The sequence below is a fragment of the Gorilla gorilla genome, chromosome 6, assembly GCF_029281585.2.
Source record: "Gorilla gorilla gorilla isolate KB3781 chromosome 6, NHGRI_mGorGor1-v2.1_pri, whole genome shotgun sequence".
Classification (NCBI taxonomy): Eukaryota; Metazoa; Chordata; class Mammalia; order Primates; family Hominidae; genus Gorilla; species Gorilla gorilla.
The window spans coordinates 92,858,013-92,885,022 of record NC_073230.2 but is presented as its reverse complement, the minus strand read 5'-3'; the positions used below and the strand labels follow the sequence as shown (position 1 = coordinate 92,885,022).

General features: G+C 39.8%; 1 protein-coding gene across 4 annotated transcripts in view; it reads left to right on the top strand.

Annotated features, from left to right (window-relative positions):
- DYNC1I1 (dynein cytoplasmic 1 intermediate chain 1) overlaps window positions 1-27,010 on the top strand; it is a 326,316-nt gene that overhangs the window by 182,874 nt on the left and 116,432 nt on the right. For all 4 annotated transcript variants that reach the window (XM_004045789.5, XM_004045788.5, XM_004045786.5 and 1 more), the window contains one exon: window positions 22,458-22,547. In XM_004045789.5, coding sequence (XP_004045837.2) covers window positions 22,458-22,547 — 90 coding nt within the window. The remainder of the gene's footprint in view (window positions 1-22,457; window positions 22,548-27,010) is intronic.

Below are 27,010 nucleotides of genomic sequence, written 5' to 3'. Positions count from 1 at the left end.
AGCAAATAAATCAAGAGTAAGCCTTTACAAATTTTTATAGGGATTTAACATTGCTGTGACTTCCAGGCATTCGTGCTGGTTTTGGTAAGTATGTGAGGTGATGGATATGTGAATTAGCTTGGTTTGGTCATTCCACGGTGTGTACTTGTATGAAAATACCGTGTTGCCCACCATAAAAATACACACTTTGTCATTTTTCCATTAAAAAATAATTTTTAAAACAATTTGCAACAGATTGGAAATTTTGATTTATTTTATTAATTTTTTTTTTAAAGACAAGATCCCACTCTGTCACCCATGCTGGAGTACAAAAATGCAGTCATAGCTCGCTGCGGCCTTGACCTCCTGGGTGCAAGCAATTCTCCCACCTCTCCTGAGTTAGCTGGGACTGCACACTTAGCTAATTTTTAATTTTTAATTTATTTTATTTATTATTTTTAGAGACAGGGTCTCGCTGTGTTGCCCAGGCTGGTTTTCAAACTCCTGGCCTCGAGCAATCCTCCTGACCCAGCCTCCTAAGTGGTGGCAATTTAAAACAAGAAATAAACTTGCCCTTCACCACAGAGAGGTGAGAAGCAAAGATGTATGAAAATGTTCACTTTCGGAAACACATTAACCAGCTCACCTAAAAATTTCAAACAGGACAAGCTTATATGCAAGGAACGAAAGCTCAATTCAGGAAAAAGCTATATTAAATGTATAATTACTTGACATGACTGTGAACATAGCCTACAGTAGTTTTCTCATTCACTCTTAATGCATGTTAAGGATGTTAATGCCAGGTGCTCTTTCGTATAAATCTGGCTCCACTTTTATGTAACATTCTTTATCTTAGGGATCTTTGACCAGAGTGGGAGGAACAGGTGCCTGTTACTGAGAGTAACATGGTGCTTGTTTATTACGCTTGGCTAAGTTTGGAAGGTTTGTGCTTTAGCTTATAAAAGTAGCTACTACTTGCAGAGTACTACAGTATTTGAATTGAAAAGTGTTATGCTTTACTGTATCTCCATACAAACAAGAGGTTTTCCTGTGATGTGATTGATAGTCTATAACAGGAGTATTCCTACCCATGATCCAGTTTCTTCTCTGGGTACCTGGCCACATTTCAATGCACTCAGCCCACAGAGACCAGAGGCTATGTGGCACGTGTATGTGGAGTTGCTACATAAATAATACGTAGTATTAAGTGCTTATTTGCTAGCTTCTCTGACTAAACTCAGAGCTCTGCAGAGAAGGTGGCTGTACTTAGCCACCTTTGCTATCTCCCTCGACTTACACAACAGGTGCTCAATAAGACCCTTCTTTTTTTCTCTTTTTTTTTTTTTTATTATACTTTAAGTTCTGGGATACATGTGCAGAATGTGCAAGTTTGTTACATAGGTATACATGTGCCATGGCTGTTTGCTGCACCCATCAACCCGTCATCTACATTAGTTATTTCTCCTAATGCTATCCCTCCTCTTGCCCCCCACCCCCGACAGGCCCCAGTGTGTGATGTTCCCCTCCCTGTGCCCATATGTTCTCATTGTTCAGCTCCCACTTATGAGTGAGAACATGCAGTGTTTAGTTTTCTGTTCCTGTGTTAGTTTGCTAAGAATGATGGTTTCCAGCTTCATCCATGTCCCTGCAGATGACATGAACTCATTCTTTTTTATGGCTGCATAGTATTCAATGGTGTATATGTGCCACATTTCCTTTATCCAGTCTATCATTGATGGGCATTTGGGTTGGTTCCAAGTCTTTGCTGTTGTGAATGGTGCTGCAATAAACACACGTGTGCATGTGTCTTCATTTAATTGGCTATTGGAACTACATGATGCAGTTAAAAACATAGTTAATAATCAAGTCCGTCATTCAGTTCATTTAACACGATACCAAATCACTGCTTTGACATCATTATTTTGCTTCATCTGGTAGTTGTGTAGCCCTGGACATGCTGAGTTTAAACTTCAGCTTGGTCAATGGCTTGTTGAATAATCAGGGAACTCTGATTCCAAATTATTGATATTTCTTAGCTCTGAAAACATAATCTTGGTTTGCAATAGGGGCAATATAATGAATAAATGATTGTAAAATACTTCACTATGAAATGAGGCTAAAATATTCCTTATGTGAAATATTACTACCAGAAATTCCCCAGCACTCATTGGAACTTTCTGTAAGACATCTGTCTGTCAGAGGAAGTTGTGAGTTGCTGATTAGAAATTCAGTATCAGTGGCATTTTCGTAAACCTGGCATTTGGAAAGTGAATTTCAGAACAATCTTATTCCTCCACCCCACCCCACCCCTCCATTTATTTGTATCACAAAACTGCCCCTAAAGTCAATATCCCCCCCCTGCAAAATGAATACATTGTCCAAGATCTTTATCCCCTCCTGCTCCTGCTGCTGCTGCTGCTGCTGTTTGCTCATCAATGCAAAATTTCAGAGTTGTTCGTCCTCCAGAAGCTCCCACTCCCTTGGTCTTGTCTGAGAAGTTCTTGATTGGGCGCCCATCCATCAGAAGAAGGAGGAATTTCTGGCCCTATAGACATGCAGGTGCTCTTGCAGCCCATGATCTGGCATGAACTGGAGATGTCAGGATTGGGGAAGTGACTCCTGCAGCCTGAAGCCTTTGTTGGGAGGAGCAGTCGGAGCCAGGAAGCACATCTGCAGCAGGAAAGTGTTTGCTGATTGTGGGATTTACAAGAAAGGACACACCCGGGAGTAGGCTCTGAAAGGGGTGAAGATCTCCATCCCCAGGATCACAGAACTTGTCCTTCTGGCTTTGATCTTTAAGCCACCTTTAAACTCACAGGAAATACCACCACTCACGAGAGCCTTCACTGGGAGAAAGTATAGGCTGAGTGTTATCCAGCTCATCACAATTGCAGGTGTATGTCTTCAGTGAGTGAGTGGTTCTATATGTCACAGGTCAGAGTTTCCTAATCTTGGCATTATTGGTATTTTGGGCTGGTTAAGCCTTTGCTGCCAGAGCTGTCCTGTGCATTGTAGGATATTTAGCAGCATCTCTGGCCTCTACCCATGAGATACCAGTAGCAACCACCTACAGATGTGACAACCAGAACATCTCCAGATTGAACATTGCCAAATGTCTGGTTGAGAACCAGAACCATAGAAAGACTCTCAAAGGATTCTAGATGTGCCATTATTTCTCAGAAAAATCTAGTAACTTTCTTCTATGGTTAAGAAAATTATATGATTAAGAAAGGTAAATGATTAAGAAAGGTATGCTTTACAGCCAGATGCAATAGCTCACAAGTGTACTCCTAGCGTTTTAAGAGGCTGAGGCAGGAGGATCATTTGAAGTCAAGAGTTCAAGACCAGCCTGGGCAACACAGTGAGACTCTGTCTCTACAAATGTTTTTTTTAAAACATTGGCCCGGAAAGCTAAAGAAGAAGGATGGCTTGAGCCCAGGAGATCAAGGCTGCAGTGAGCTGTGGTCATGCCACTATACTCTGGCCTGGGTGACAGAGTGAGACCCAATCTCTTAAAAAAAAAAGAAAAGAAAAGGAAATGTATACTTTATGTTGTAACCAAAAAGTATGTATAAGCACCCACTTGTTTGAGACACTCAGTTGAGTTCTAAACAAATCAATCAAAAATTGTATCTCTAAACATGAATTTTCTAAGCTAATTGACAAATTTTTGCCTTGTAGAGAATCTGAAGATAAATCATATTCAGAATACATTGACAAAAAGTTGACATTGATTCTGTCCCAAAATATGCCTTAATGAACTTGTCTGTTAATTCCATGTGCAGAAATTGAGTATCTACTATTTTCCAGGCATTTGACCAGGAAGGAAGAAATAAAACACGATTATGGCCCTTGAGGAGTTTTAAGCATAGCGAATGCTATCATTTGGCATACAAATGACAAATGGGTGGGCTGGTCTACATAGAGGAGAAGCAGCTAAATCAAACTGAGGGGTCAGGGTAAATGTTCTGGGGAGGTAAACCTGAAGCTATGCTTTGAAGGATGAATAGGAGTTAAGTGAATAAAGAAGCAAAATCAAGGACACTGCAGGTAGATGGAGCAGTGGGTACCAAGGCTCAGAGGAAGGAAGTGGCACAATGTGGAGATCTATGAGAGGCTATGAATGCTTGAGTGAAGGCGTCATGTGGGGCTGGGGTAGGGAGTGAGGGGCAGATCTTGCAAAGCTTTGGGTTCTGAGCCTGAAGGCACAGTGGAGATGCACTGGCAGAATTTTAGCAGGGGCACAACAGGGCCTTTTAGCAACTTCTTCCAGCAACATTGGAAGGGCTCAGACCAGCAAGCTAGGAGGCAGCAGCAGTAATTCATGTGATAATTGACAAAGACCTAAATCAAGGCCATGTCAGTAGGTTAAGGAGGAGAATGGGGAAGGAAATCTTTCAGAGATTAAGAAGGTCAAATCTATATACTGATTGAATGTGGTGACTTGACATAGAGGAGACATTTCTGACAGATCCCAGGATTCTAGCTTAGATGACAGTGACTGGTTCTCAATCCCAAAGTTAGGATCCAGGAAGAAGATTAGTTTGGGGAAGAGAACAATGAGACAGTATGGTGGAGTAGTTAAAACCTTCAATTGTAAAATTAAATTAGACCTGGGTTTACATACCAGTTCTATTCTTTACAACTACATGAACTTTCTTGGACTCATTTAACTTTGCTAAGCCTTGATTTCCTCACCTGTCAAATGGTGCTATTAATAGAACTTACTCATATATTATTATAAGAATTCAATGAGAGAATCATTGAGAAGAACAATGCTTAACACCTAGTAAGTCCTTAACACATGTTAGCCAAGTTAGCAGCATCCCCGAGCCCAGGAAGTCCAACTGCAAAGTTGATATTCCTAACCATTTTAATACACTACCTCCTTGGGGCAATTGCATGTAGATTAAATGGTTGAAATATAGATTCCCCTAAGCGGACTTGTGCAGTGTAAGGATAAAAAACTAGGCAAAGGTTAGATCACAGGAGATCATATATTGTAAGCTAGGGACTTTGGCCTTTATGTTGTGTGTGAAATGAGAAAATGCTGGAATGTTTTTGTTTTGTTTTGTTTTGTTTTTTTGAGACGGAGTTTTGCTCTAGTCACCCAGGCTAGAGCGCAATGGTGCTATTTCAGCTCACTGCAACCTCCGCCTTCTGGGTTTAAGCTATTCACCTGCCTCAGCCTCCCGAGTAGCTGGGATTACAGGCGGACACCACCACTCCTGGCTAATTTTTGTATTTTTAGTAGAGATGGAGTTTCATCTTGTTGGCTAGGCTGGTCTCAAACTCCTAATCTTAAATGATCCACCTGCCTCGGCCTCCCAAAGTGCTGGGATTACAGGCTTGAGCCACCACGCCCGGCCAAATGCTGGAATTTTAAGCAGGGAGATGGCATGTCCCAATTTTTATTTCAGAATGCTGACATCAACAGACAGGGATGACCTACCAGTGTAGGAAGGCAATGGCCAGAAAGACCCACCAGCCTTCTTTTTCTTGTTTTCCTCCTAGTGTATAGAACACTTAATTGGCAAACTTGATTTGTCCACTTCCGAGTAAAAGAGAAGGAAAAGAGTGATAGAGAAACTTGAGGTGTTTCAAGTATGTCAGCATGGAATATCCTTTCACTCAGTTGGCCTCACAGCTGCAGATAATGTGGATCCAGAAAGTTTGACTCCTCCTTAAAAGGACAATAGTTGATACTGTGCAGAGCAGGTAAGGAAGTTCCTTTGCAGATGAATACAAGCAGCCAAGCCTGTGGGACCAGAGCAGGCACAAATCCAGATAATAAACCCTGTTCAGCATCGTCTAGACCTGTTTGAGTGATTTGGTTTAATTAGCCTTTCCAAGAAAGAATCTTCAAATTTTAATGGTGCATAGTTATGCTTGTAAACGTCTCCGCCAAGCATGGGCTCTAGAAGTGAGGATTTGATGGGTCACAGTGGCTTGGCTGGAAGCCACAGGGTAGCTTTAATAACTTTTGTATAATCTAATGATGTCATGCAAACAGAAAAATTTGGATTAGAAGGGGAATAAGTAAATGAGGTAGTAGCATGCTCGACAGGTGAAGCTGGCTGAGAGTGTGTCAGGTAATCCTCTGCCTAGACATATTTCTCCTTCAAATCTCATTGGAATTGGGGCTTCTCTTGGTCTCTATGACAATATTACTACCACAGCATGGGTAGTGAGAGAGCACTGGAGAGAGAGTCAGCAGGTCTGATTTCTAATCTGAGCTCTTCCATCAGCTGACTGTGCAAGTTTAGGGGCCCTTCAACTTCATGGATGGCAATGGCTCATCCATTCAGTGAAAAAACTAACCAAGGTAATTAAGAAGGAGGATGGAGAAAAGAAGAAGAAAACAATAATTTCCACTTACCTAGTTTTTTATTTAATTTGCTGAACAACATGCTATGTGGTTTGCACACTTGATCCTTCCATCTCATGACAATAACTTCCATAGCCATCTCTCTGGATTTTTTTCAGCTATTTGTTTTCATGATTCTGCATTTATGTGAAGGCACTGGGAACAATACAGAATGGCAGAAGTTGAATACAAATCCTCCCTGTATAGTAGGAGGTAATATTTTGAAACCTTGAAGGTTCAAACAGTGGCCAGGGACAGAGGATGAGGTTGGCACATATGGTAGAAAACACGAATCTGGTTCTGGTTCCTTTCTCCTCTGTCCATCCACCTGAAGACTGCATTATGGCCAGGGCTAAAGCTGTAGCCTGTTGGGAATATAGCTACCAGAGCATACTTATTTTAAATCTAGTTGTTTCCTTGCTCTCACTGCGCCATCAAAACTGAAGGCCTTAGCCTAGATTCCATGCTTCCATCTAGCTTCCTGCCTTTCCTTCCCTTGCTCCCTCTCCACATGGTTTGTCTTCCCTTGACCTTGAATGTGTGCTGACTCTCTCCTGACTTCACACCCTCCTTCATGATGTGCCCAGGTTGGCTGAACCCACAAGTAAGCAGTCTGTTTTGGGGCCAGACATTGGTCTGAGAGCTGAGAGTAGAGAGAAAATTCAGTACTCAATTTTATTCACTATGTTTATTGGCCTTTAAAGAGAGAAGCATGATGGGAGCCCAGAGCATCTAACCTAAAGGATGTAGCTAGGAATGCGCTTTCCTCTGCCCATCCTACCCTTACCTGCCCTTAAAGCTAAGCTCATGCTTGCAGCAAGCCCAGCTCCATCTGACTGCCCATTCTGATGACCCGTAGCTTACACCCTCTTTCTAGTCTCAACAGGTCTAGGAGACTGTCTCACACAACTTGGAACCTTATTTCATATTTTGTTGTTTGAACTATGTTTAGATGCTTTATGCTCCTCATTCCCAAATCCTATTGCAACTAAATAATAGCTGCTTCTGTGGGTCTTTCTAGCCCTTTGTTTCTGTGATTATTATTAACTGAAATACCTTCCTTCTCTTTCCTATTGCATAACTTTCTTCCTACCTTGCACATTTTTGTGGCTGGGTGGGCCACTGGACACCAAGAAGCAGTAATTATTATCACAATTACCCTGCCTTAATAACTAACACGTTATAGCCTTTTACCACTGACAAAGCAGCTCTGTGTCCATTATCTCATTGTTTCACACAACAATTCTGTTATGTAAGGAGCACAGAAATTAGCATCCCTCATTTACAGGTAATAAAGTAGATCTTAAAGAAGCTGAAGAACTTATTGTTTACATGCCACATAACAAAATGTAGTGAATAAGACCATACTTTCCTGTGCTGTCTCTGGGGAAAAAAATAGGTAGATAATTTACCTACTACAAAATGTGTGATGGGAAACTATCCTCCCGGGTCATGGCACTGCTAATTACCCAGGAATCCTTAGAACCCTGTTTTGACATCAGTTGAAACACTATTGACTTATAATGCTGCTTCTCAACAGAGTTGAGTGGATCAAATAGCAAATGTGAATGACTCTATTTAACTTGGTATTTATCTTGGCATTTCAGGCCTTCCATTATTTCCTCTCTGATCTACCTGCCATTCACTGTTTACATCTTTGCACTGCTATATATTTGTACATGCTTCTTTCTCTTCCTGAAATGAAACTCCGCATTCTCCTCTCTACGTCCTTATTTAGGTCCCACCATTCTTCAAAATCCAACTCAAATTGAACTCCATAAAAAATCCACTTCCCTTTCTTCCCTCTGCCCTTGTCATATCTCCACCACTTGTTAACCTCACCCCTATTTAATTTTCAGAGCACATCTCCAGGCATTCTCTCTTCTGATGTAGATATTTACATGCATTTGTCGTTTCCCTGCATGAATGCCAAATTCTTTGGCTTCAAGCTTCTTTCTTGATTCATTTGTGTGGCCATCATAAAGTTTAGCCTATGCCTTCAATATACCGTGTTTTGAAGAACATGTGTTCAATTATAATGAATAGAAGAGTTATTGTTAAAGGGGGCAATTTAGGTTGGATTGAGGACACCCAGCATGAAACTGAAATGACTGAGAACAGGCAAAAAATTCATGACTGCATGCTCTAACCACTAGACTATTTTCCATTCTGAATAGGACAATAGTGGTCATTATTTTGTTGCCACAGTTTCGTTCTCACACTCACACTGAGCCTTTGAAGTGAAATCTCTCCTAGCACCACTGAGGTTGGGAGGATTGCTCACTATTTGGAGGGATTGTCAGTAGAAAGTTATGAAGTCTCTGGTGAAATGCTGCTCAGTTTATTCTCTAGAGATTCAGATTCTTTTGACCAACCTGATGTTTCAACAGCTTGAAAAACGAAGGAAAGAACCATGTCTGTCTAGACTGACCAGAAAGTAAAAACAAGGGATACTTTGAAATCTGACCACAACTGAGAGTTGTACTTAGTCCAAGTAACTGGAAAATCAGTTTCTTGGATTAGACAAATGCTTCCCTTAAGACTCTCAAACTACTAGCTTTCTTCTTTTATAATTAATAGAAAATTATTACACTGACAGACAAGAGACTTCATATTTGAGCCAATGGGAAAACTTGACGTTGAAACCAGGGGAAATAATTTAGCCTCAAATAGAGTTGTTAATGCCAGGATAAAAGCAAACAAATGTGCTAATGATCTTCCTTGAGAATCTGACTGTGATGAATTTTGATGAATTTCTCCCTGGGCTGGGAATTGGACACTAGAATGAGAAAATGGTGAAATGGGAGTCAGCAAAAAGCACTCCGAAGATCTTATTTCCATTTTCTAGAGAACAAGAATTCTAAAGAGATAGATAATTCCCACTTCAAGGAACCAGATCTGTGTGGTTGTAAGCATCTATGACAAAGTTGGTGGTGGGCATGAGGCAGGGGGATGTCCTGATTTCCATCATAGAATCTGCCATTGCTCTGCTGGCCTATAGAATTGATGAGAGGGGAGAGTTTGATACAGCAGCTGCCTTGATATTCTCCTGTGCAGTCGTGTTATCACCCAACAAACATTCATTGCCATCTCCCATATGCCCAGCCCTTTCCTAGGCATACGGCAAAGAAGAGACACAGTCTTTGCTATTGTGGAATTCTCGTTCTAGTGGGTCTAGAATTCTCATTCAATTCCCACCACTAAAATATGAACAGACAATAAATACATGCATAAATAAATGTAGAAGGTCAGATAGTAGTCAGTACTATGCAATTAAAAAACAAGTGAAGGTGAAGGGAAAACAAGTGCCATGTGCCAGTGCACAATGGATGGTGGTATGTTGCTATATTAACTGGGGTTGAAAGAGGGGAGGCCTCACAGATGATGTGACATTTGAATAAGGACCCTAAAGACATCATGGAGAAAGACGAATATTTGGATAAAGAGTATTCCAGGTACAGGGAATACCAATGCAAAAGCTGTGAGGTGTGAGTTCTTGACAACATCAATAAATGTCCAAGAAGTTAGCTCGGTTGAAGTAGAGTCAGCAAACCAAAGAGTGGTAGCCCATGCGTTATGAGATAGAGCTGGACACATGGCATGGTCTTGTGCTGGGGAACACAAAACTCTCCAAGGAAGACTCCATGCAGTAGATGAGAGGATGGCTACACCTACACATGGATTGTAAAGCAGCTGACTGGCCATATTGAAACTATAATAGGCAACTGAAACTGGAATAGGCAAGGAAAAAGAAGCTGGAGTCAGTTTGACAGGATACAGCTAGCAGCTTTGTTTTCAACTGTGCTCCAAATATTGTTGCACCTTCCACAGCTTTTCCTTTCCACTGGACGTGCTTACTTTCACCTCCAAACCCATTAACATATCTTCATCCTTCACAGCCTAGTTCAGGCAGTCTGGCACCAGTGTGGACACAGTTGAAACAGAATGGAATGTGGAGCTTCAAAAACTGGAGTTCAAAAATCTGCCTTTGTAATTTAGTAGTTGTCTGAGCAACGTATATAACCTCTTTGAGCCTCAATTTTGTCATCAATAATAACAAAATGTTTTAAATGTATAAAGTGTTTGAAGTATTGCCATTCTCCAAGGAGGGTAATTCTGTTATTTACAGCAGAGGAAACTGAGGGGCAAGGGTTAAGTAAATAATCCATGATTATTTCTAAATTGTAGAAATGTGAAAATGCTAGCACTTGCAGGATTTGAACTTGAGAAATATGGCAACTCATGTATTTAACCCCACATACCTTGCAGGATGGTGGGCTTGCTGAAAGGGATTATCAAGAAAAAAATAACAAAGAAGATACTCAGTCATTGTTAGTTCTTGACCACTCACACATTTTTGATTGCAAGTGACTGAGGAATCAACCCAAAATTACTTATGCCAAAAGAAAGTTTGTTGGCTTTTATAAATAAAAATTGGCCCTAGGCACTAGGGTCATGCTAGCTTCAGCTACTGCTCAGTTTAGGTTCCAAGTTGCTATCGTGATCCCATCTCTTAGCCCTGCTTTATCTATTCCTTCTTTTTCATGTTCCATGTGGCGAGCCATGGCAGCTTCAGTTCCACAGCAATACAACACCCAATCCAGTAGAGGAGAGGAGTTCACTTTCCTGATGGGTGACCATGTGTTCTGGTTTAGCTGGAACAGTCACCCAGTCCAATAGAAAAGAGGAGTCTACTTCTATAATAGGAGATACATCCAGAATTTCCCAAGACAGTCACCTAGTCCAAAGGAGGTGGACTGATGGACAGGATGACCATAGGTCTGGTTTTCCCAGGCACTCTTTATTCACACCTGTCATTGCAGCTTGATTATTAATTGTACCTCCATTCTCTCTCAGAAGTGTCCCAATTTATGGTAGATGTATATGGTCATTTTATTGATAGTACAAAGAAAAATAGTCTCATTAATCTTTGCCTCAGATACAAAGTCTTCCTCTAAATCTTAAGTAGTATTTACTTAGAGGAGAGAGGGAGAATGTGTCCACCAAAGAATAATAGAGGGCCTGTTATCCCAACAAGTGGGGTGGTGGTTCTGGATGGCCAAAACCACAAATGTAGATTACAGTTCCCCTTTTCTCTTCATACTGTTCGGTACTGTTTAGCTGTAGAAATGGTTTGGGAGTTGGAAAAACATGGGTTTGACTCTTGACTCTACTGCTGCGTGTAGCTCATTCACCTTAGTGGAAGCATCTTCCCTTTCTAAAGCCTCGGTTTTCTCATATATAGAGAAAGCTCATCATGTTTGCCTCAGTGAGTTATTATGAGGAGTGAATAGACTGATAGACATGAAGGATTCAATAAATCAATAGCTACTGTTTTTCCATAGTGCCTGGAATACATCTTACCACACAATATGTGGTCAGTAAGTACCTGGTGACCGGTGACTAGGACAGGAAACAAACAAGAAAGGACCGTGAACCTCACAGTGGGTGCAGGGAGGCATGGGGGGTGAGTGTAGACAAGAGTTGCTGTCAGTGGTGGTGGGGCTTAGTGATCAAGAAAGGAAAACACTTTGATGCTGAGTGAGGAGATTCATGATCCAACTGAAACATTGGGGAAACCACTGAGAAAATTTCCTTTTTAGAACTACTGGGGAAATTAGAAATTATTAAAATTTAAAACAGTTAAAATATTTACTAGACACCCATATTGGGGCATACAGATATGAATAATTAATGGAGCCTACTCCCAAGAATTTGGGAGGAAAAAACTCATAAATATACAGAATTATGTTCTACTTGCAATTTATATATCATAGCTAGAGAATGATAAATGCCATAATCTTAAACATAGTAGTTCTTTGATTGGATGAAGGAAAGGTTGTAGGAAATACCCAACTGAAGTGCTATGAGAGGTTAAAGGAAGAAGAAATCCTGCCAACAGGTAGAGCAGGAACAATTTGGGGAACTGGGGGGTTCTTAGAATCAGGTCATCAGTGTAGCTGGATTTACATGTAGGGAAGATCAGAAAGTATTGGAGGCCTTGGACACTCCAGGTGCACTCTTACCCTTGTGCTTTTGTTTCCTTTGCCTAGGTTGCTCTCCCACAGGGGTCCATAAAACCTGATCCCTCACTTCCTTGAGTGTTTTGCCAAATGCCACCTCTCAGTAAGGACCTCCCTTGCTCTCTGTGTAAAATTGTGACACCTACTACTGTGTTTTTGTTGTTAGTGATTGCAGCTCTCTAACCTGCTATATACTTCAACTGTTTATCTTGTTTATTCTCCATCTTGCTGCTAGAATGCCAGCTCCATGAGGGCAGGAATTTTTACCTGTTTTGTTCACTGCTGCATCTCCAATACGTAGAATATACCCAGCACATAGTAGGTGCTCATATTTTGTAACAGGAAAGGAAGAAGGGAGTCTGACTGAGGGGAAGCATGAACCAAGGTACAGATGGAATGTGGAAATGTGTGCAGCAGATACTGTGTTAGTGCAGGCAGACTGGAGTATGCATGTGTGTATGTGCATGCTTGTGCGGGGGTGAACACAGTAGAGGAAATTTAAACAGGAAGCACATATTGGGGCCAGACCTTAGAGGACTTGAAGACTAGGCCAAGGAACTCAGCTTTTAGTCTGCATGTCATAGAAACTATCAAATGTTTCCACCAGGAAATTGATATGAAAAGTTGTTTGAAGAGGATTGATCAGACAGTGTTGTTTGTAGCAAGAGTAAGCGTGGAAAGAGGTTAGAGGTAGGGAACAATGACTAGGTGCTGCATAAAAAGCCAAGGTGGCCTTAACCCCCCCCCCCCAAAAAAAATGAGGTGGGAAATGGAGAGAATAAAGGGAGATGTGCAAAAGAAGGGTATACAAAGAGATAGAATTAACAAGATCTGATCCTGTTAATAAAAGGAATGCTAGAGAACATGTACTAATATTAGTGGGGTGACCTATATATGCAGTGATTGATGTGACAACAGCTCTAACATTAATAGTCAGAGATGATGACTCTTAGGTATGGAAGGTACCACTTTGTCCTTAGGAACAACTTCCTTACAGCGAAAATAGTGCTTCTAAATGGTTTCTATTTATTTTACTCTTTTTTAAACTAGTTAACATAACACAATAACAATTCTAGTATGTGAAGACCTTGAGTGTCTGCCTTCCTTTGGGACAGATCTACAGTCACTCCTAAAAGTTAAATATCATGACATCTCTATCTCTGTGACTCTGATTTTCTTTTTCACAAGCAAGTTTCCCACCAAAAGAAACTGCAGATTTGCACATTGGGAAGACTTAATAGAGAAAGCAGAAGAATAGAGAATGGAATTGTCCAAAAGCAGAAGTAGATAGCAGAAGGGATTTGAGTCTGAAAAACAGAGGAGTCCCTCCTTATTTTCCAAGCAGCCAAGAATTGCATCTTCAATTGTTCTGAATTTTTTGCTCTCTCTCTCTGTGTGTGTGTGTGTGTGTGTGTGTGTGTGTGTGTGTGTGTGTGTGTGTGTAGGCATGTGCATGCATATGTGGACAGCTACACATATAGGGCTGCCAAGGATGGCCATAAAGGCTGTGTCTTACACACCTCAAGGAGGCCCTATTCACATAGGCCATAATGGCAATGCTGCTTTCTGGAGTTGTGCAATGGGATGGCCCTGCTTATGAGAATGTAGAGAAGAGAACTAACTTGAGAAGTGGCTGTGCTCTTTCAAAATATCTCACCTTCCCACATCCCATAAAATCTGCAATTTGCCATTATAGGTTAATTTATTTGGATTACCATTATGTAGTCTATCAGTTTGAGTTAGTTCATCCAACTATTCTCTTCAGTGGCTAAAGGATCCATGACTTTCTGAGAAATCTTGGATAACAAGGGCCTGAAAGATCTAAGACTGAAGATAAGGAAGATGGTGGAGGGTGGGTTCTGACAACAAACTTGGCCTATTTTACACACAGTTGAGTCAAAGGCTGCTCTGCTCTGAGCTATACTGGAGAATTAAGTTAGGGTCAGATGGTAGTGGGTCTTAAATGCTGAGCTAATCTAGGAAATAGGGAGCCATTAAAGGTTTTTAGGAAGAAAAATGCATGGAAACACAGATCAGTCAAGCCTCCTTGTCTCCAAACATCAAACTCCTGAAGGTATCCACAGACTCCCGCCTGAGTATCTCTGAGAAGGTCCTTGTTCTCTTCCTCATCTCTGTCCTTCCATGCAAGCTGACTGATCCACATCAACTCAATTCAATACATATTTACCATGCATATATTACATATCAGTGCTCTTACAAGTTTCAGAAACAGCTGCTTAAACAGTACTATTCTCTGACTTCCCCTCTCATTTTGAATATTTTCTTTCATTTCCTCCCATTCGCAATGCCTTGGGTGACATTCCTTCAGGAAGTAAACTTTCCAAGTACTGTCATGTTAGAGCCTTAGGAGAGATCTGATGTGGCCTAGAGTGTTAACAGGAGCGCTCTGTATGATGAGAAATGTATGTTTTCTTTACTCTGGCCAGATTTTTCTAGACCAGAAAGTGAAGGTTTTTTCAATATTAGCATGTAGTATATTTAACAAAGTGCTTACTGAAAATCCCACAAAATATGTCTTTCCTGCATATTTTTAAAGCGTAGAGGCGCTCACCTTGGTTTGTGTAAGCATTCAGTGGTGCATGTTATACTTTATCTTGGCTGCTGTGGTACATATTGGGAGGGTGGCTCTCTCTGGACTCCCGGCGAAGTTGGCAAGCTGTATCCAAAGTTGGTCCAAGGATAGGGTGGCTTGAGTGAGTTCTGTGCGAGAGCCCTCACTGTCTGCTGTACAAATACATGTCTAAATTCACAGTCTGATTCATCACACCCGCTGGCAACTGCGCCGACCAAAGTCAGGTTCTCAACTGCTGCTTGGACTACGGCTATGGCCTACCTTCTTACTGTGCCCTGGCTTTAGTCTTGCCACTCTCCTGCAGCCTCCACGTTGCTGCCATATCCTTAAACAAAATCAGAATTTGACTCTTGTGTTTTTTAAAACCTCCAGTTTCTCTGCAGGGTAGATTGACAGCAGTGATTTTCATTGAGGGTCAAGCCATCCCCAGAGAGATATATCCGAATCTGCACAAAGGGTGTGCTGGGGAAGAGAGAAGTGTGGCTTCAAAAGCCATATCTAGCATCAGCAGTGCCTTGGATTTCTTTTGAAATTGTTAATAATATTTATGGACTGAATGTGATTAATATTTATTTAAAGTGGGCTACTGATCTCTAGGAAGAAGTCCACACTTCTTGTTCTGCCATTCAAGGCCCTACGTGATGTAGTACCATTAGTAATTTCCAGAACAGTCTCCTGTTTTCATATTACCAGTCTCTGTACTTAAAGTTGATAATATTAAGAAGAGTAGGTCTTTGAGGGACATTTACTCTGGTTGTTGAGATAGATGCAAAAAACTAATTTTACACGGTATGAGATGTGTTATTGTAGAGATATTTACAAGGTGGGTGGCAGAATAATGGAGGGGATTCACAAATCTGTTTTAGAGGAAGAGTTAAAGCTGCTGGAGCTGCATCATAAAGGCTGTAAAGACAGAGGCAGATTCAAGACAGATGCTGGAGGTGGAATTGACAGGACTGAGACCCCCCTCTTACTAGTCCCTGACGGAAAAGGGGAATTGAGGGCAGTGCTCAGGTATCCAGCTGGGATTCCGTATGAACAGTGGCACCATTAAGCAGGTCAGAGCTCTGCTGTGGACATGTCAGGTGTGAGGTGCCCCTGAGATGATCACGTTGTAATGTCCACTGCAGAGTCTGGAACCTAGAAGGGATATCTTGGCTGGAGAAATCAACTTATAGGTGATAGTGGAAGATATAGGTGTAAGAGCTAACCAGAGTGAGCATATAATATTAGAAAAGATAAAATGAGACAAAAGGCATTACGCAAAAAGATGAAACCAAAGCCAGAACTGCAAAGAATATCTTCCAATATATTTTTTAAAACTTTAATAGAACTTGAAGGGGTTAAGCCTTTTTCTATGAAAAATTTAAAAATATGTTATAAGAAGAATCACCATCTGAATATCCATACATGGAATTATGTAAAACTGGCTAGGGCATTTGTTCTTAAGTTGAAAAGAACATATCCAAAAAAAACAAACAAACAAAACAAAACAGAAAAACTCAGGTCTTTATATCTCTCCAAGTCTATTCTCCAATAATAGTATACTAGTAAGCTTGATTTAGAATTGCCTCTGTGTCCTTGCCAGTTTACATCTTGGAAGCTTGTTTCTATTCATTTCATAAGCCACAACGTATTTGATCATTTCTAACATTCACAATTTTCACATTAAAATTGATGATGTGTTATAGTTTAATAGCAGTAATCGTCTTTCTCAGTGGTATATAAAATAATTGTGCATCTTGCAGTCATTGGCCCATTCAATTCAAAGTCAAAGTGGTAATTGCTTTGTGCCTCTCGCTCTGGGCAGCAGGAAGATGCCCTTTGGAGCTGAGAAGGATGGAGTGAAATGGTCCTTTCCACTCCCTGCCTTCACTCTCCACCCGAGCCAGCCTTAGCGGTCTTCCTGAGGTGGCAGATGGAGGAGCCACAGTCCTGTCATGAAACGTCAGGAGCAGAGCAACAAGGGCTCTGGCAGGAGCTCGGATCCTCTTATCCCAAAGTTTTGCAAGCCCTAAGAGGGCTGAGGAAAGCAAGAACCCAGTGGTCTCGTAAAACACAAACCCCTCTCTTCACAGAGGGTCGCCTTGTGTCGTTGAGGGTTCTGGTTGCATGCAGCAGGCATCATCTCCGGTGGGACTTACTGGAAGGAAATCTGGTGCTGACAACGCCTCTAGTGGGATTTATTGGAAGGAAATCTGGTACTCACAGAATCAACAGGAGGCAGAAGGAACAGGTTTGAAAAAGCGTGGGGACCGAGGGAGCTCTGGAACACTGGGCCTCTGGAACAATCTTGCCGGGATGTTGGGCGTCACTGCTGCTACTGCGTTTTCCCCCAAAATGAATCCTAACTTTTTTCTCAGCTCTGACTCCAAGGATCCAAAGACAAAGCCCGAGTTAGGAGCAACCAGTCTGACTCGCCAGATCCTGTCTGTGCCCTGGCCACCAGGAGATGAACAGCAGGAAACTCTTTCCCCCGGGCTTCGAGAGAGGAAAGTAGGATCCAGCATATCACCAATCCAGAATTGCTGCAGAGGGAATATGCCCCAGACAGAAAGGGGTTTTGCGTTATACTGTATTGCCAAACACTGACAAATGTTCCACTGCACTCCCTTTCAAATACCTCACATTTGTAAGGCTATCAGAACAAGTCAGCGAGCAGAGGACTGCTGCATACTAAAACTGTCTACGTCGGCTTCATTCAGAGCCATGGACTAGTGGAGGAAACGAACTCTTCTGGAGCTCAGGCAAAGGGTCGAGCCTCGGGCTGAGTGTGTTATCTGTGATTGCTGCGTAATATGTAGTTACTCATTCTTAGACCTCTGAAAATCTTAAGGGAGGAAGACAGTGGTTACCAAAGATTTTTCCAACCAGGAGGAATGAATGTGGCAACTGGAGACAGCAGAATATGGGTATTAAATAAAATAATGTGTCTAAAAGATGCCATTGTTTAGAAATTAGCCCCTTGGATTGACAGGTAATTAACTTCTGCCACTAGTTTAATTTCGTGTGTGGACCTGGATAAGGGAAGCCATACATGGGTGGTAATTTTTTTCCCTCCAATCTCAAAGGAAACGTAACTGGGTATGAAGTAGTGGCACAACTCATATATCAGTAGTCTGTAGCAGGTCTACATAAATCCTTTTCTTTAAAGTTATTTAACTGTTTTGAAAATGGTTTCAACAGAAGTAATTCCAATTGCACCAGAAAGGAAACCAGAGTTTTAAAGAAAAATATACTCTCTTTGCTGAGCAAGGCAAACATATCAGTATGCAGAGAAACAAACCAGTCTCTTGTGTTTTATTTCCTTAGCAAATCCACTGAAACACTTACTTTATGTCTTTAAAAGGCTGATAGACAAAGAATTCTGTGGCCACTAAAAATTAATACCTACAACTGGTTTGTAGACACTTTAAAAGGGCAGGTACTATTTTTTAAATTTCTCTGTTTTTCACACTTTCTCATTATGGGACTTTGTACATACTATAAACACAATACATATTTGTTGTGAGTATTTTTTTAGACTGATCAAAAACATATTCTCTGGGGAAGCATTTTCCATTCAAGGAATTAGATAACCTGCTATTTCCTCACATGCTTCTATGCATAAACCTAGACATTGTATCACAAACCTAGTCCTTTTTATAGCCAAGCCCTTCACAGAATAATATTTTTCCAATAAGCTCGTAGTGGCATTTTTGGTCATGGTGTTTCTTTTTTGACTCTTCTGAGAATTAATGTTTAAAATAAACACCCTTATAGCTGTGAAAGATGAGAACTTGTTACTATTTAAGCTGACTAATTCAAAGTCATTTGGTAAAACTACTTTCAGTTTTAAGAACTAGAAGATTTAAGTGCTCAAACTAGATGGCTCTAATTAACGCACAATTATTATCTATAGTCAGTATAACTAATTATCAGTGAATCCAGACCTTGATCCATTACTCCCCTCGCGTCCATGGATTGAGAAGCAAGAATCTATTTGTTAGTAGTCTTATTTCCTCCAAGGTCTTCACACAACTCACTCCCTTAACTCCATTAAGTTTTTGCTCACATGTCACCTCATTGTGACCTTGGTGGACCTTTTCACTCTGTTTTAAATTGAGACTCTCCCACTCTTGACCAGAATGCCTAATCTCTCTTTCCTATTTTGTATTTTCCCCCATAGCACTTGTCTGACACAGTATATATTTTGTTTTTTTATTTGTTTTTGGTTTCTCTCCACTGGAATGGAAGCTCCATGAGCACAGAGATTATTTTGTCTGTCTTGTTCCCTGGTGTGTGCCCAGCACCTGGCACATAGGAAGTGCTCAGTCAATATTTGTTAGAATCTAAGGCAATGTTTGTTTTGAAGATTTATGCTTAAGTATGTTCCCAATGACCTTGATGGTTTAAAAAGCAATTTTGTATTGGTTATTTTACTTAGTTATTCTTACAACAACGTGTTTTAAGGAAGGATTATTATCCCACTCCAGCGGATGAGAAATGGGGGCTCAGAGAGTTCCTATGAATTGGATAACACCCAGGGGCCAGCAAGTGGTGGACTCCAGCCTGGAACAAGATCAAATACTTCCTTTAGGGTGCTGCTCTCACCTAAGCTGTGAATCTTTCTGGCTGGGGGAATTAACACTTCATATTAAGCATTGCCGGCCAGGTCTCAAAGCAGTGGATTCCAGAATGAAAATTAGAACAGAATGTGGTTGTAGAATACCTGACAAATAAAATAATCCATTATGTACAGCTCTCAAGGGTGAGAAACATACCTTCTCAGCTACAACTTGTATTTGTTCACCTCCTGAGTGTGGAAGCACAATCCATGTTGAGGCCACACAAGTCCACCTCAAAAAGTTCCTGCAAAGCCTCCTTACCTTGCAATAGAACATTGCAGCTGCTTGTATTTCAGTCCTTTCTCCATGGCATTTCTATTTCACATCATGCTGTGGTTCAGGAGGCAGTTTGCATAGTGGTTAAAGATCACAGACCCCAAAACAGGCAGAGCCAGACGGAACTTGAAGCGGGATGTGGTTGCAATTCCTTCGGGGGAAATTATTCTGTCTCCTCATCTGTAAAACTGGGCTAATGGTACTAAGTTCTGATAAATAAATTAGATTATACAAGTGATGCACTCATCACTGCCTTAAGTATTAGTGAATATCTCCTGTATCCCTTCTACTAAATTGTAAGATTATAGAAGGAAATGCACTTACCGGCTTTATTAGTTTTCAAGTTTTGCTATAACAAAATACCACAAACTGGCTGTTTAAACAACAGAAATTTAATGCCTCACAGTTCTGGAGGCTAGGATCTGAGATCAAGAAGTCTGTGGGCTTGGTTCCTTCTGAGGACTGTGAGGAAGAATCTGTTCTCCTAACTTCCGGTGGTTTTCTGGCACTCTTTGGTGTTCCTTGGCTTGTAAAAGCATCAGGCCGATCTTTGCCTTCATCTCCACATGGTGTTCTTCCTATGTTTGTGTGTCTGCATCCAATTTCCCCTTTTTATAATGGCACCAGTCATATTGGATTAGGTGCCCTACTCCATTATAACCTCATTTGAACTAATTATATCTGCAGTGACCCTATTTTCAAATAAGGCCACATTCTGAGGTACTGGGGTTTATTACTTCAACATATGAATTCTGGGGACACAGTTCAACCCATAGTTCTGGCCTTATCACCTTTGTTTTTTGTTGTATTTGCCCTGTACTTAATAAGTGTCAGGGCATGGCTGCTGAATCTGTTAAAGAAATGTCTCCAGAAGGTTCAGAAATGAAGCCACTTACCAACAGCTGAGAGGCCTTTTGAAAACTGCCTCTTCATCCAAGGATTACTGAAAGAGGAAACTTCTCTCTAGCTAGTTCTTCACTAGACTTTGTGTTTAGTCCTTGGGTCAGGAAGATACATCATGTCGAGATGGATATTTTGATTAGGACTTTCCAAATGGAATTTTATGTGTGTGTGTGAAGAGATAGCATTAATATGTTCACATATGGATAAGGACATAGATATGCTATTTATAACTTAACTTTTAAAAGATTTATTTGTTTAAAAGTCTAGGTAACAGTGTTCTTTTCAAAACTTTAAGTGCGACTTTTCATCTCATAACTGTGACCTCAGGTTTGTGTGAATAATAAATGACAGTTCTTTAAAATGTTTTACATCCTTTCTTATATATGTATAATGTGGTTATAAAGTAGTGAGCTTGGCTCCACAGTCTACCTGCATGCCTATAGAGTATGATATTTCAATTAAAATTCATGTTTTCAGAATTCTAATATCTAAATTGCAATGCTATATTTTACATATCTGTATTTTTAAAATTGATATTCCTACCACAAATCACTTGCTTAATATTAGTTAGAATTTTGTAAGTTGCTTACTTAGAATTTTGTAAGTTACTTATTTATTTGAGCATTTAAGTGTGCATTTATAATGTATTCTAAGTGATTGGTGCTGAAATTTTGAGTTGATAAATCTCAGGATTTATTGTGATGGAAATGGGACTATCTACAGAGCTTGAGATTTTATAGAAGATCTGTAAATATTTGTTGAATGAGCGAACATATGGGGTGGAGGGAGAAGCAAAGTCATTTCTTTTCAACTCTATTTGATCCAATGAAATCAATAACCTACATGGAGTACAATACCATATTTAAAGACTGAAAGCAAATTTTAATTTTTTATATCATTTTATTTTCTGTAATTTGGATTTTCTTGTGACACCTTGACACTCCCCTAAACCTTCTGCACTGTGCCTGATGCTTTCAAACACTCTATAATGGAAGGGGCCTCTAGGAAAGGCAAGTTGAGAGAAGAGGAAAAATGAGCATACATTTGCATAGGGCAGGAAGGGCACTGTAACATCTGGCAGGGGTAGCCAACTCAGTCGACTTGTTAGTCTCATTAAATTCACATTAATGCATGAACTGCTCTGAATGTGTAAATACTATTTTGAGTTGTTTTCTCCCAGACCAATGGCATTGACTTTGGGGGCCCTTCCCTTGGTTGTTTACTTGCCAATGGCATTTGACCTGGGGTCAGACCTGTATTTAACCCTTTCCTGTAGGTCAAAAACAAATTAATTTGGTGAGAATTAAATTGGAAATGAGTCATCTGTACAACAGGTGTTCCCTGTGGAAAATGTGCTCCAGGTGGAAACATTTTAAAATCTGTTCCTGGGCCATCTTCGAAGAAGCTTCAGAGGTCAGGGAGGCAATTCCAAGACATCCCACGTGGTGAGGGCCTGGAGCTGGATGTACAGGTGCCCATTCAGTATGGTTTTCTCAACAGCTTGGGGAAATTTTCAAAGAGGCCCCTTTTGGAGATAATTTATTCATAAATTCATGAACATTTATCTTGGGCATTCATTGTGGACTGATTTACTTAGATGTTGCCCTAAATGATTGGAACTTTACCCTTTACCCCTACCTCCCACTATCAACCAAAGACTTTGATTTGGAGGAAAGAAAATATTGTATTTTTCTCTTTCTTTTTTCTAGAGGATGAGGAAGATGAGGAAATGGTGGAATCTAAAGTTGGCCAGTACTCAGAACTGGAAAATCAGGACAAAAAACAGGAAGTGAAGGAAGGTATGGTATGGAAAATAAACTGAGTAATCATTTTATTGTTTTGTTTGCCTTTACTAATATAAGAGACTATAGAGCTAAGTAAAAATTGAATTTGCATCCCCTATATGGAAGATTTTCTATGATTGTTCGATACATTACATTTAGCAACATAAACTGTAATCTCCAAAGCAAGAGTCATTTATTTCTTGACTGATAAAGGCAAATAAAGTGCAAAACGTCCACAATTTCAGTAACAATTTTAGCCACAATTCCAGAACACTTGTTACCAATTGCCGTGTTATCTTGTTCACAGAACCATATATTCCCAATGATAACAGTAATGCAAAGGACTAGATATAATTATTTTGTCAATAAATTCTAAAGTGTTTTCATGTGATCTACATAGAAACATTAATAGTGATCAACGCTAGTAACTCTGCTATTAAAATTTTTCTTCTGCAACTCTGCCTGTATAAGGAGGAACAACCTCTTACATGCTCTGGTGATAATAATAACTAACATTTATTAAGGGCTCACTATGCTCTTGGCTCTCTTCTAAGCACTCCACAGATATTACTCACTCCTTACAACATCATTTTGAAGCAGATACTGTTATTACCCCTATTTATAGGCAGAGAACTAGGAAGAGAGAGGTCTAAAACTTTATCCAAGGATACATAATGTACAAGTACATGAGCCAAGATTTAGAGTTAAATCCAAAGTGTACATTTTACCCTGTTGCCCTCCTCATAATAGCACTGTGCCTATAAGTAGAAAGAAAGAAAAAAGAAAAGAAAAGAAAAGGAGGGACATGAAATACTGCAGGTGACATTTCCTTACAAACCCAATTTTGTATTACTTTGAGATTCTCAGCCCATGGAGACAGAAGAGAATTTTGAACTTGTCTTACTTGCTGGCAAATAAATGAAGAGCAGGACCTAAGAACTGTGTAGATTAAAAAGGTTCTTCCATATTTCCTACTGAGTGTCCCAAGTATAGATCAATATAACTCTGATTAGAAGCTCATTTGATCTGTAAATTTTAAAGATGGTTGTGGCTCTGGCACAGTGTGGCAGATGTTCAGCACTGGGGTCTTTGTAGGAATTGATACCTACTGATCCCAAGTACTCACTTCAACACCTTGTGCTCTCATGAGAAAATTAGAGAAGCCCAAATGCCTATTACAAATGACATCCATATCATATGGAGTTAAATGGGACAATTTTTTTTTTTTTTTTGAGACAGAGTCTCACTCTGTCCCAGGCTGCAGTGCAGCGACGCGATCTCAGCTCACTGCAACCTCCGCCTCCCAGGTTCAAGCTATTCTCCTGCCTTAGCATCCTGAGTAGCTGAGATTACAGGTGCGTGCCACCACGCCTGGCTAATTTTTGTATTTGTAGTAGAGACGGGGTTTCACCATACTGGCCAGGCTGGTCTCGAACTCCTGACCTCGTGATCCACCCGCCTTAGGCTCCCAAAGTGCTGGGATTATAGGCGTGAACCACCACACCCAGCCACAATTTTAGAAAATTATTAAAAATCACTTCATATTGAGGCTCATTTGAAGTGTGTCTGAGTGTAGGTGTTTAATTTAGTTTTGGTTTGTTTTTTGCAATCTCAGGTATCTAAAGGCCAGTGCAAGATAGTAATGAAAAAGCATAGCCTCTGGAGCCACACTACCTGGGATAAAATCTTGTCTCTGTCAATTATTAGCTGAGTGATCACTACAGACTAAGTTAGTTTAACCTTTTTTTGCCTCAGTTTCCCCATCTGGCAAACAGGTTTTTAAAAAACTCAACAGGGCTAGTATGGAACAATACTTGGCGCAAAGTAAGTGCTGTATAAAAGTTTGCTAAATTATCATTAGTAGTCTTGCCTTGCAGTGCCTGGGTCTATAACTGGTTTCTACCCTGATGGGATGGATGCCCTTGGGGGCCCCAGCTCTCTGTGCTCAGCTTTGCCATAGCCAATAGCTTTGAAATGAGAACATGGTTACAGGGGCCCCAGCTAACTAGTACATTTAAAAAATGTGGAACTTTCAATAGACATGCAAGCAAAGTCCTTTAAACTTGTTGGAGAACTATCATTAAAGGTCTTATTTCTGTTACTGTGCTAGGTCTCAGACATTGAGAAGTTCAATCGCTGTCAAGTTCTAGGGTGTGACTAAGGTTTAGGAGAAGATTAAGCATTTTAACAGTGGCATCCACAGAAGACACAAGGCTTACTCTTTCTGAGAGTCTAAATGAATTTGATCGAAGAGATCTCACATTTAAACTTTTACACTAAAAACGTCTTTTAAAAAAAAAGTTGGTGAGTAGAATATCATGATTACAGGTGTAGTGAGGTACAAAATAAGTCAGGATCTATTAAAGTACTCCTTTACCCTTTGCAAAATATTCTTAAAATACACCTGGTGATAAGGAGCCAGGGTATATTTTGTGTGTCTTGGCATGGATTCCCCATCACCACCACCCCAGCCCCAATCTCCAAGTCATCTTCTCCAGCAAAGCAAAGCAACCTCCTTCTTAAGTTCCAAGCGAAAACACCCTTCACTTTTAACTGTTACTCATGCTTCATGGAATTGATTAAAGTCATGTTAAAAGTCAAAAAGAAGTTTGAAAGAACATTTCCTGTTCCTGCTGCACTGTATGCCTTATTCTCCATTAATGGCTTTTCTGCAAATTAACACATAATGGGTTAAAAGCATGTTTATGTTGGCATCAAACTCTGGCTTTTTTTTTTTTTAGAGCAAGACAGTATTTTGCAAACTTTTGAAAGAATCTCTAGCAGATATAATCGTGGCGCCATTCACACGACTGCATAGTAGTTAGGGCTGTGTCAGCACTTCCATTATGAACCTTGCGTTTCAAGGATTTATTACTCAGCCATAAAAATTTGCTCTGGGCTGAAACTTGACATACACAGTTTCAAACCAGGGAACACGTTTTTGAGAAATCTGGCTTTTTTTTTTTTTTTTTTTTTTGGAGTGAAAAGGAAGAAAAAGGTGGTGAGGGGGACATGGGGAAAATAATCAATACTCACTAACTTTTGACATTTTTGCCCACGTGACATCAAAGTGCATTAAACACTAAAGAAATGCAGTCTTGATTTATTACTGTTTCACTTTTTTCTGCCATAGAGTAGGAAAAAAGTCAGGTATATCTTAGCTTATAATCAAAGTTTAGAAAACTTCTATATGTCAGTGTCCTCATGTCTTCATGTTTAGAAATTCAAAACAATACAACTGGGAACCTAACTTTTTTGTAAATACAAATCAACTCATAAACCTCACATTGACTTCACAGAAAGATATCCCTCACTTTTAGTTTGGTTTGGTTTCTTGCTGCTGTTTATGAACTGATTTCACTGTAAAATTCCCATGAGAGCCACTGTCCTTATTTAGTCTAATGTTTTTCCTGGCTACATGGGTTTTATTTTTTATCTCTTAGAGATCCTTGAAAAATATTTTTGAATATTTTTATATTGAAATTTAAAGCAACATCACTGAAACAAGTCAGGACATATTTGTAGTAGATATTTTTAAAATATCTTTTAACAGAAATGAGATACTAAAAAACTCAGTATAAGTTGTGAACTTCATTATAAATTGTACATTTTTATAGAGGGAAAAAACCCTCTAGAAGGCAGAACCCAAAAGATATAGTTTAAAGTAGTATAAATTAATTAAAGAGAAACTGACAAAGTATACATTGAGGATAGCAGGAAAGGTCAAGAAAACACGGCAAATGAGATACAATCATGCTTGAAAGATTTATTTAAAAGTATTTTCATATAAAAAATAAGAAAAATTAACATTTCTACAATAAAAAGTGGACCCTAAGTGAAATTTATATTCTATTTTAATTTTGCAGGCCACAAATTTGTAGAATTAGGCTGTCTTCTGAATTTCATGTATTCTGTAAAATTTCTTTCATACATGTTATTCAAATTCAATATAACTGGTTAAATTTTGGTAACTTTGAAAATTGTCTTATCATTTGGATTACATGTAAGTTACATCCATGCATTCTACTTTTCATAGTGTAGGATCTACTTCTTCTTAAAGAGCTCTTTAAATGCACAAAGTATTGTTAGCTGCCAGTTCTTGGCAGAAACACTCCATGTTTTGTGTTGTGAAAACAAAGAAAAAAAAATCTGCTATAATAGTATTTTCTGCTTAACCTATAAGAAAAACTATTATCCATGCCCACATTTTGTTTTGGTATGCCCTTTGCTATTAAATTCCTACCTTTTTAATGCCACGAACTTGTTAAAAATAATTTATTAGATTCCAGGGATAGGGAAAAGCTGTAGAAACAGATACTTGAGGTAGAATATGGCATCTATCTTGGAGTAAAACAATTCTGATTCTATTTGTTTATTCCTGTATTTTGAACTTTGTGGAATCCATTAATCAACCAATTTTCTTTCATGAAATATGATGCCTGGAGAGGTTTTTATCTCTGAATACACCTTTTGTTTGT